Source organism: Azolla caroliniana, unplaced genomic scaffold, assembly GCF_043228905.1.
Source record: "Azolla caroliniana isolate FFs.n. ecotype wild unplaced genomic scaffold, voAzoCaro1.0.p SCAF_12, whole genome shotgun sequence".
In the NCBI taxonomy this organism is placed as follows: Eukaryota; Viridiplantae; Streptophyta; class Polypodiopsida; order Salviniales; family Salviniaceae; genus Azolla; species Azolla caroliniana.
The window spans coordinates 17,489,731-17,501,918 of record NW_028230447.1 but is presented as its reverse complement, the minus strand read 5'-3'; the positions used below and the strand labels follow the sequence as shown (position 1 = coordinate 17,501,918).

General features: G+C 40.5%; 1 protein-coding gene across 1 annotated transcript; it reads left to right on the top strand.

Annotated features, from left to right (window-relative positions):
* The first annotated feature begins 6,357 nt into the window (after nucleotides 1-6,357).
* LOC147857297 (pentatricopeptide repeat-containing protein At3g09040, mitochondrial-like) lies at nucleotides 6,358-10,380 on the top strand. Its single transcript, XM_087328189.1, has one exon. The coding sequence runs from the start codon at nucleotides 6,437-6,439 to the stop codon at nucleotides 9,311-9,313; it is 2,877 nt and encodes a 958-aa protein (XP_087184315.1). The 5' UTR covers nucleotides 6,358-6,436; the 3' UTR covers nucleotides 9,314-10,380.
* Nucleotides 10,381-12,188: the final 1,808 nt, after the last annotated feature.

The window sequence follows — 12,188 nt, the reverse complement described above, 5'->3', positions numbered from 1 at the left end:
ACGGACATGGACCGATCGTGAAGGCTTTGGTACAAGCGTGTGAAGGGCAGGTCGGGAATTGGCCGCGGCTTCTACCCTACGCGTTGTGGGTGGACCAGACTACACACAGTTCGGTGACAGGGTTCATGCCAACGGAGTTGATGTACAGGCAAAAACCGATTATGCCGATTGAACGGACGATCACGTCGTGGGTCGCAGTTGATTGGAAGGACGAGATGAGCCGGGAAGAGTTGCTGGCGGCGCGGATTCAGCAGCTCGAGTGACGACCTAAGGACGTGGAGAAGGCGATGGCGAAGCTACGTACGGCGCATGAAAGGAACAAAGGCCGGTTCGATTGAACACACCGGCTGAGACCGAAGAAGATCAAAAAGGCGATTAGGTGTTGATGTACGACAATAGCTTTGATAATCAACACAAGGCGATGCGGAAGTTCGCAAGGAGGTGGTTCGGGCCTTTCGTGGTGATAAGCGTCAATGACAACGGGACCTACCATCTCGCGAAGCTTGATGGGATGAGGATGGCAGTACCGGTGGCCAGGAAAAGGATCAAAGCATTCAAAAAGCGGCACGAGGATGAACCGGACCCAGACGACTTGGATAGTGAGGACGACCGGTTTGGAGCCAATGGCGATCCAGAGGACGAAGGGTAAGCGCGGGCCGGTCTTCTCCGGCAAGAGTCTATCTTGGCGCATACCGGTGGATGCGGGTTATGTGGGGGTGGATGTCATGGAGAAAACCGTCCCTAGGCAGAATCGGAGAATGATGTGCGCGAACCGGCCCTTACACGCGGACACAAGTTTTGTTGTAATGTGCATATTTAGGTACAAGTCGGTTGATGTGAATATCCTAGGTCGCACGGATTTGATAGGTAGGAAATCGAGGCATATCTTTGTCCGAAAGGACAGAGAATAAAGATGATGTAACAAATTGTAACGGCCTCCCTCCATGGGCTATAAAAGAGAGGGAGACGAATCGTAATGGGGATTGCTTTTGTCGAGGACGAAGTGCTGCTGGACTCGGACCGAGCTCTTCTCCTCCGTCTTTCTCTATATTTGCTCGGTGCAGGTTTCAGGAGGCTGACTTTGCTCCGCGGAACTCCCGAGTGCTTCCGGTAGAGTCTGCATCTCGCTCTTCTGTGTGCGTGTGCGTAGGCGTAGGGGATTTGTCGCTCACCGGCCTGACGGTTGTAACCCCTTTTTATCAGAATATATATATACATATACGCATTCGCCTCATTTCCGTTGTTTCATTCGGTTGTGGTTTCAATGTATCTGTGTGTGTGTGTGTGTGTGTGTGGAAGCACGACCGTTGTCTTTCTTGCTCCTACTCCTGATCGGTTATTCCCTGGTCCAAGACCCCCGTGATCCCGCCTCGTTCTATACGCACGTTCATAACAACGCGACAACGTGGTAATTTGCCTCGCATGATGTTGTTTCCAAATTTTTTGCCAAAACTTGGTGATAATTGTGTGATGAACATGATATGTGACCTTTGCAATAGTCGACTCTTGAGCATTTTGAGCAGCTAGAATGTGGCGACCCAATCTAGTCGTGAATTGGAAGAAAGGGATGGCTTTGCCTCCTTGACCCGCATAAGGATCACGCCACATCCATTGCAAAGGGTCCCAACTAACCTTACGTAGTCATGTCTTCTCATGCCATTTTGGTTGTACTTTGATCGGATTGGGATCTATAATCCATTTATGACCAGTATATGTGAGTACTCGAATTGTCGTATTCAATGTTAGTGCCTCATTGCCTCGCAATTCATGACTTTCAATCCTGGCCGGTGGTTCTCTAACTCTTGGGATCAAAGAGCCCTCTTCATCATAGCCCATCCACTTCTCCATTTTCATCCTTTGCTTAGGAACTTCCCTAAGCAGTAGAGCGTTAATTATTTCAGATCTCATAGTCCACTCGCTCTTGATTCCATGGAGTATGTTGTCTTGATCTTGTATTGACAATGCCATAAACCATCTCCGACATTCTATACTCTTTCTTGGACCTTTTGCAATGTATCACCAAGACAATCCCTTACTTGAGCCAATTAGTTGATCAGCTTCATCTTTGACACATGGGTTCCACATATATGTGTTGACTAAGCCAAGCAGGCACTTGAGCCCTTGTCGAATGTCACACCATGCCTTCCACATGGATGCACTGAATCTATCCCTTAATTGGCGTGAGAAACGAGGTTTTAGATCCATGTTTAGAATCCATCCCGTTTGAGGGGCCCAATTGGCCCCTTTTCATGGCCTAAAGTGAAACGTAGCCTCAGTAGCATTTTTCCCGCAGTCATCCCTTGGTTGGAGTCCACGCACCACAAATTTGGCAAGTAGGGCTTTGGATTGTGAGAGGGGATCAATCAGACCCAATCCTCCTCTCGACTTAGGTGATACTTAGGTGATGTGAGTATAGGCCATGCCACCTTGGCTCGGGCTACATGAACTTCCTTACCATACCAAATGTAGTTGCATACCAATCGTTGAATCTAGTATATACTTTCCTTGGATATTGTCCAACATGAATGGTTGTACCATGTTGTTGCGAGTAATACTTGGTTTGCCACCATGATGCAACCTACTAGTGAGAGTTTTTCAAGCTGCAATGTATTAACTTTTGTCGAATGGAGTGAATAACTAGTGCAATCATAGTCTCCGGAGGAATGTTGAATCCAATTTGGAAACCCAAATATTTAGTGCTCGCTCCCTGATTTATCCACTTGAAAGCGGGATGTGGTTGCCATGTAGGATGTGCTTCATGAGAAAGCCATATTGCACAGGATTTGTGCCAATTGATCATGGCGTTTGATCCCTTACAAAATACGGCTAATCCACTTTCTAGGTTTTGTAGATTTTCCAAGTCTGCTTACAAGTAGACTCCGGTGTCATCTGCAAATTCTATATCCGTGAGGCTTTGGTGAGAGTGCAGCACGGGAAGACCACATAGGTTTAGATGCTGCGAGTTGAGAAAGCTAGAGAGTGCTTCAGCGTATAATAGAAATAAGGATGCAACCAGTGGGCATCCCTGTCGTACAGATAACGATATTCGGAAGAAGGGGCCCTTTCACCTACTAGTGAAACGCAATTGTTGGCGTTCCTATAAAGTCCTAATGTGTCTTTGATCCATGACTCTTGAAAGCCTAGTTTCCCCATCACACTTTCTAGAAATTTCCAGCATACCCTATCATATGCTTTCTCATAATCTAGGAGCACCACATCTACCTTGTTGTTGGTACACTTGGCATAGATAGTTTAAGATGTTAACCCACCAAAACAAGGTCTTGGATCCCAACATGATTCTCATGCATCTTGGAGTCACCATTTATTTAGTTCATTTTGGAAATATTTGTCTTCAATTTGTATTTTGAGGTTAGTCCCTAGAATAAGATACAAGATAATGAGATATACAAATACAACCAACAAAATTGTTAATGCATGAATAATCCAAGCTATTTAGTATAACTCTTTGATATCCATATCTCTTTTCGAAATGTGATGTATTGCAAACCATTGAAAATCATAGTGGGCATGTTGTTGATGAGGACAAAATAAAAATGATGGCAGTAAGTGCCATTCAATGAAGTACCCCATTTTTGCATGTAAGGGAGAACCAAACAAGTGGTGCAAAGATTTAAATACATTAGTATTGATGCACTAACAGGTGGAGTGTATGTTTTAATCTTCAACTTCAAGTAGGTTGGAATAAATCATGTTTGAAAATCAATGCAACCAAAGTGATATCAAGGATGGGAAGTGGCATTGATGTTATTTAATGTTGATAGTTCAAAATTTTGACTCTCAAAAAACAACAATTGTTGATATGCTTCTGAGAAACTATGTAACCAAAGTGATACTCAAGGGATATGAGACTAATGCTATGGTGGTCTATTCTTGGAAGAAATTGGTCAACAATATGCTTTAAAGAAATGCTTCTTGGAAAAAATAGTCAATAATATGCTTTAGTCAATCGATTTCCACTAATAACCCAAAGGGGGATTTATACCCAATGATATGTTGGATTGGAAAACCAATCCAAGTAAAAAAGAATGGGGTTTGTCAATCTATGATAAGGGCTATTGTAGATTATTATCTAACGGCCTTATTTATGAGGATAGTAATAGGGATAAAAGCTATTGTAGATTATTCACTAGGTGCTTAGATTATTCTACAAAGGAGAAGTCTAGAAAGAGTAGTAAAAAGTCTGACAAGATCATGGTCCAACTAGAGTAACACGAGGTGGGTGAAATTTGTTTTTTTTCCAGTCAATGTACACTCTTAAGTATCCATAGATACTCGACTATTTACAGGTCGTTTTCATATAAATTTGGTTATCATTGTGTGACACCTTAGATAATAAAAAAAGGTGGGGCAATTGTTGTCCCCATAATAGGAAACGTCTACTTGACAAAACCTGTTATTTTTCCACAAGCCTCAAGACATAACTAGCAAGCTTTTGAAAGCAGTTAGACATTGATATCACGGAAAGCAATATGGGTGATTTGTTGGCCCAAGGGGTGAGAGCCAATGTTCTCGTGCCAACTCTTGAGACTCTGAATCACCCTATAGGTTTTCGAATTGTACACGCAAGTATACCCCTAGATTAGTCCATATAGTTGTGATGGCACCTGCAATTGGGTGTGTTTCCCTTGAGTGCCATTTGAGACATCTATATTTCGAAATGTTCCTCATACCGATTGAGGTGCGTGAAATCTTGTGTGAATAAATTATTGATTTATGGAGTGAGGGTTATAATGTTGCACTTATTGTGTGTAGAATGGGATAGAGAAAAAAATGTAAATGCTAATGAGACAATTTTGAGTCAATCCTCCACATCCTCTCAAGTTATGCTAGTAGAAATAGATGCCTCAAGCATAGAGATGTTTTTTTTTCAAAAAAGATTGCCTTCATTAATATTAAGAAAAAGTGTTGGAAGGCTACAAAATGTACAATCAGATCGTGTTATATACAAAAAGGATGATCAAGGCAAGGACCAAGGGTGATGATATTTCCATATCGATCCTTGAGAGGAGATCGTGAACAGAGGCAAGTTCTTCCATAACTGCATTAATTTTTTCCTTTTCTTAACAACCACCTCCGAAGAGCCCGACACATTGTCATATTGCCCACACACTACCACCAATAAGCTCTCCCATAATTCCGGCAATATATCTAAGGGAAGAGGAATTCTGGAATCATATCATCTTTAACAACGATACTTCCATTATTAGGATCCATAATGTAACCATACATATTGTTTTCCATACATGGGTTGCACGCATTACATCAGTTTCTCAATGTATGAGCTTTTGTGGCTTGTGAAAGTAGAAGATTTTCATATGGAGCTCTTTGACATACATCAAATCAGGCATAGTTGGCTTTACAAATTCCAATGCTTACTATACACACTCAAGGAAACTCGACATGCCAATCATATCAGCCATCAAACCACATGGTTTACCACCACCGCCAACCTTACCTTATAAACAATCCCAAATATACAATATGTCATACCTTTACATGTACATGAAGTCCATGGTGTATAGGACTAGAACAATTATATCATCTACTTCCAAGTATTTGGAACACCAACCGTTTTTTTACTAATGGTGGAGTGCAAATGAGTAGAAAACATTAAAGATTGTTGAGTTTTCGTTGTCCTTAAAACGCCAAATAGTGAATTGGTTCAAGTAGTTCGAACTAGGCCACTTTGCCAAATTTGATAAATTGCAACTATATTTTCTAGAGCGATTTTAAACAAAAGCCATGCCCCATGTACCCATTGTAAACTTTTACAACTTTGTCGTGTTTCGAATGGAACATGATCTGAACTGCCTCTAAAAAAAGCATTCTTACTTGTTTTACACTAGGTACGAAAAGGGGAATTTTAGGGCTTAACCTAGGATACAAATATATCTGTAAATACTCTCGAAGAACAAGTTATGAAGGTGGTAATTGCTTCAAATACATAGTTGTTCCAAAGAAACGGATCGTTCAGGTCCAACACAAACATGCAAATGCTCTTAATTTCATCGAATTGATTGTTTTCGTATCTAGAAACACGGCAGGGTTCCTAATCACTATTTTCACTATGCATTGGGTCAATTAGGGGTTTTTTTTCCTGTCATTAGGGCTTACATGTAAGTTTGTAACAAATGAATAAACCCTAATCCCTATTTTCACAATGTATTTACTATTGAGTCAATGAGGGTTTTTATATTTTTTGTAATTAGGGTTAATATGTAACAAGAATTAGGGTTAATCGACCATAATCACTATTTCCACTATGTATTGGGTATGGATTAGGGTTTACATGCAACAAGAATTAGGGTTTTTTTGGGTTTCTCTGAGATTTTGATTCAGAGGTAAAATAAAAGAAAAACTCTGCAGGAAGGATCCATCGCCATCGCCATCGCCATAGCCATCATCATGCAGATCGATGGACCATGGCACCCCTTTGGAGCGCCAGATTGCCTCCTCTCTGCTCCACTGCAGGCATGCCAAGAACCTCCCCCTCCTCAAACACCTGCACGCTCGCTTCACTTCCCTGGGCCTCTCCAACAGCCCCGTGCTTGGGAATTACGCCGTCCCAGCTTATGTGGACTGTGGAAGCATGGCAGATGCTCTGCATCTCTTCCACAGCCTGCCTCTCCGCAACGAGATCGCCTGGACCTCTCTCATTCGAGGCCATGTCGAAATCGGAGAGCTCGAAAACGCCCTCTCTTGCTTCTACAACATGCAGGAAGACAGCAATGTGTGCCCTAGCAATTTCACCTTTGTTGCAGCCACAAAAGCATGTGCCCAGCTGAAGTTCATGGATGATGGGAGGTCTATACACTTGCGGATTGTGAAACAAGGGCTTGAAAGTGATGCTTTTGTCGGAAGCACTGTTGTGGACATGTATGCCAAATGTGGGTCTCTTGTCGAGGCAAAGAAAGCGTTTGATCTGATGCCATGTCGAGGTGTGGTCTCCTGGAATGCTCTTATTACAGGTTACACGGAATATGGACCAGGCACAGAGGCATTGGAATGTTTCTCACACATGCAATCTCAAGGTTCTTTGCCGAATGTTGTGACCTATATTTGCACCTTGAAGGCATGCATAAGCCTAAAAGCTATCAGAAGAGGCCAAGAAATCCATAATGAGATCATTGAAAGGGGGCTTGATTCAGATCCTTGTCTTGTGGCTATTCTAGTTGATGCATATGCTAAATGTGGCATTTTTGAAGATGCTACTGCAGTCATCGGACTACTATCAGCCAGAGGCAATGTATCGTGGAATTCGCTTATTTCTGGTTATGTTGAATATGGGTACGGTGAAGAGGCCCTCAAATGTCTGGAAAGGATGCAGCTTGAAGGGCTGTTTCCTAACTCTGTGACTTTCATTTGCTCATTGAGAGCTTGTAGCATCACTGGATCTTTAGATAAGGCCCGAGAAATACACGATGATATTGTAAAAGCAGGTTTTCATATGGTTCAGTCTATTAACAATAGCTTAATTGATGCATATGTGAAATGCGGATCGATCTTTGATGCCAATTACGTGTTTGATAAGCTGTCAGCACGATGTATTGTGTCCTGGACTGCAATTATAGCAGGTTATGTTGAGTATGGACTCGATAAGGATGTTCTTGGTTGCTTAAACCAAATGCAGCTTGAGGGTTTGGTTTTGGATGCTGGCACATATGTTATTATTTTGAAAGCCTTTGGGAATTCAGAAGCTCTGTGTTCCGTTCAAGACATATATGGCACTATTCTGAAAAAGGGGCTGGACGGAAATATTTTTCTTGACAACTCATTGATGGATCTATATGCCAAAAATGGGTCGCTTGCAGAAGCAAAGACCATCTTTGACTCTATGCAATCTCGAAATTTGGTTTCGTGGAACACTCTCATCACTGGATATGCTGAAAATGGACTTGGCATGGAATCAGCCAAATGCTTTCTGCACATGCAGCTTGATAAAACTCTTCCAGATCCAACCACATTTGTTGCTAGCTTGAAGGCTTGCAGCAGCATCAAGGACTCCACCAGAGGACAAGAAATGCATTCCCTTATTACTAAAAGAGGACTTGACCTAGCCCTTCCTGTGGGCAACAGTCTGGTAGATATGTATGTTAAATGCGGTTCATTAGTCGAGGCACGGTGTGTATTTAATCTACTGCCAGCACATACCACGGTATCATGGAACACTATTATCACAGGCTTGTTTGACCATGGGCTCAACGAAGAAGTGTTGAAATGCATGGAGGACATGGAACACGAGGACGTTTCATTGGATGCTACCACCTATGTTTGTAGCTTGCAGATATGTAGCAATGCTAAATTCAATGAAAGGGCCCAGAAACTACATGTTGAGATTGTTATGAGAGGTTTGGATGGCCATTCTTTCATCGGGAGTTCATTAGTGGATATGTATGCTACATGTGGGCTACTTGTTGAGGCGCAGAAGATATTTGATTTATTGCCACATAGAAATGTTGTTACATGGACAGCCCTCATCTCAGGTTATGCTGAATATGGGCTCATCATTGAAGCTTTAGAATGCTTAGAAAATATGCTTTTCGATGGCATATTACCTAATGCAATCACTTATGCATGTGCATTTAAAGCTTGCAGCAACATTTCAGCTTTGAGCAAAGGCCAGGAACTATATATTCAGATTACCAAAGAGGGGTTTCCATATGACATAAATGGCTCTCCAACATGCATAGATGAAGATGTGAGAGTACTTACAAATACAATCATTGACATGTATGGAAAATGTGGGATCATGGCAGATGCTCATAAGGTGTTTGATGAAATGCTGTGCTCAACTGCAATGTCATGGAATGCATTAATGACAGGTCATGCACGATGTGGAGCGTGTGAGGAAGTGTTTCATCTCTTTGATGAGGTCACAAATCAAAGCATAGGTCCAGATTCCGTGATGTTCCTTAATGTTCTTTCTGTCTGCAGTCATGGAGGTCTTGTCAGCATCGGAGAGAGGTGCTTTAAAGCTATGAAAAAATATGGTCTCTCTCCAACACTAGAGCATTACAACTGTGTGATCGACCTATTTGCTCGTTCTGGGCAACTTACTGAAGCCATTGCAATGTTAGAGACAATGCCATTTCAACCAAACCTTGTGACGTTGAGTACGATGTTAGGGGCTTGTCAGAATTGGAGTAACATTGATTTGGGCAGAATTTCCTTTGAACTGATGGCGGGGCTGGATGAAAAAAATGCTGCTGCATTCATTGTCATGTTCAACATCTATGCAGAGGCTGAGATGTGGGAGGAAGCAAAGGAGCTCAAAAGAACATTGAAAATCTGATTTTGCTGATTCATTGTGTGCCAGTAAGTGCCTGAATATGAAAATTTTGCAATGGCAGGGATTCTTCACACATGCTATGGGCATTAGATATGCATGACCTAGGAGGCATGAATGATTCTTATAACGAATCAGTTTGGAACATAACTTTGAACAAATATGAGAAAATACACATCTACGAGAAACTATTGTTTTGATGCATCAAGCACACTTGCTAAAAACTGACAAGAGTATCACCATCATCCCTCAATATTATATATCATTTTTGAAGCATTGTAATAACCTATAAAGGATTTACGTCTGAATTCAACACTCGCAAAGCAGTGTTTTGTTTTCAAATGCATTGTTGGGATATTGGTTGTATCAGAATGAGCCAAGATAGATAACATGATCTCTAGCACCACAAAGGAGGTCGTTTTTCTTTGGTTTCTTTACATAGTAATTTTAAGAATTTCTATGTAAAGAAACCAAAGAGACAATTGCAAGATAAGGAGCCAAATCATCCTTGGTATTAACAGACACATAGGCTATAGGTGTTAAAAATTTGCCATTCAAGGAGGCCTCTCAATTACCCATATGATTACTGACACCATAAACAAACCAAAGAGGAGCACATTCTGGATAGTCCAAATTTGCCAACAGCCTAAAAAGTGGAAGATAACCATTCCATATGGTTACTTAGAGCCTAGTAGTTTGGATTTTCTAGAAACCCAAACCTGCAGAAAAACCTATGGTAATAGGTCTCTTTTGTTTTAGTGTTAGAGAAGCTAAGCCATTTGAAATTCACATTTTGTGAGGGCGCCACAACAATTGATGTTGTGCCATGGCATGACAAAGGAGGAAAGCGTCTAGAAACTGAGTCTATAATAAGTGATGGTTATGTTCAAAGAAGTAGCCAAGGTGAGTTAGACCTAGATGTGGATCAAACCAGCAAAATGATATAGCTCAATTAATGAGAGCTAACTCTTGGAATCTTGTTAAGGGTGACAAAAGGAGAACAATGATTTACAATTAGGTGTATGGTTTGAGGTATGTGATAAAAATGAAAAAGGACATATAAATTTTACATCAATCAAGTCTTGACTGCTACAAAAAGAAACTTACGATTTTGTTGGATGGGCTCTTAAAACCTATAAGAGTAGAATTGAGAGCTTATTGCCAAGGATCAACATTTTGAGAGAGACGCTTAGACTATGTTAGTGAACATATTGTTTTGTGGGATAGTGAATTAAGACCTATAATGACAATAGGTGATGTGGTCATTGATTGTGGGATACCTACACCAAAACTCAAGAATTTCCTCTGAGCACTCTACCATCACCTTTCCTTTCATTTCGTATGATTCGCATGTTTCCTACTCGAACCACCCATTTAACGAGTTTGAGGATTTTATCCTAAATTGTATCATAGGATATTATTTTAGAGTTTACCTTAAGAATTCATAAATTTTATTATTTTAAATCATGTGTAATTTGAAAGATCTTCATTGTAATTGTGCAAATCGCAATTGAACAAAGATCATTGCTAAATTTTCAGTTCAAGATTTTGATATCGAGGTAGAAATCTACGTGAAGAATTGGTAATTTTGTAAAAGGTGAAATTTTGGTTCAAAATTTCAACAATCCATCATCTCATCAAGAACATTATGATCGGAGACATTAGAAACAAAATTTTTGACTAAAAAATTTGAGCATTTGAGCAGTTCCTACGTCAAAATGAGAATTTTACGAGGGTCAAGAGTTTAACCTAACACACTAAACCGGAACTCGGGCATCCTGTCATCCAAACAACGCTTGTGACGAAGAGATTTGTGGTCCACAAAGACCCAAAGTTTTCATTGGTGCGATCTACAATTGTGTATTGAAGTCTTTGTGGAATTTAAATTCCATGAAGAGCCCTTTCGCAGGAAATGACTACAATTGACAATGACAATCACCTAGTCAAGCCAAACCCACCTTCCCTAGTTTAAGTCTTTGGTGGTCATCCTGCTCACATTTCACACACGCGCGTGTAACTCCACAACAATGGAAACAAACCCAAGAACATATGCCAAACAAATGTATTGCATTTGAAGTTGTTTATACGAAGCCAACCCATACATGTTGTGGATCTCCGCCAACCTTCGCATTTGTGGAGACCCTAGACAGAGTTGCCCTTATGCTTTAACAATATGATCGAGCATTGATGAGTAAATGATATCATTGATTTATAGAAGTTAATTTCCTATATTGTCACATGTTATTCAAGTCTCAATGAGGAATGGGTTTTCAAGCACTCAATGTATCCAAGTTTTTTTTACTTGATACATGAAACTTTCAAATCATTGATCAAAATTCCATTATAGCAAAAGTGCATAAAAACATTGAGACCAACCCAAGTTTTGCCATCCTATTCAATTTGTAATAATAAGATCATCCTTATTCAAGCCCATACAAGAACCATCATTTGCATCCCACTTTCAACATTTAGATTATGAGCAATATTGTTAGTCAAGTTTCACCTTGAAATCACTTGATTATCCATAGCGAACTAATGACCAACAAACATGCCGCATTTTAAGTTGAACTTTAAAATACATGCTTGTGGAGTAATGGATTACTCGTTGTGAGCTTTCCATTAGTTGTCCCAAAACATGCACATGCAATTCCTACTAATTGCACTGATTTTTTGGAGGGACTAGAATTTTCTCCCTTACCTTCGTCACAAGTGTACCTTACTCCTAACAATTTCCTAGTTGTTCTTCTTTAAACTTTTTCCACTTTTGTTTGGTGGTTTTCCTAGTTTTACCACTAATTGTTTATTAGTGCCTATCATTTATGACCTAAAAAGTAAATATATAGAATCTTAAAGCAAGCCGATAAAGAAAACGGTTTCTAGT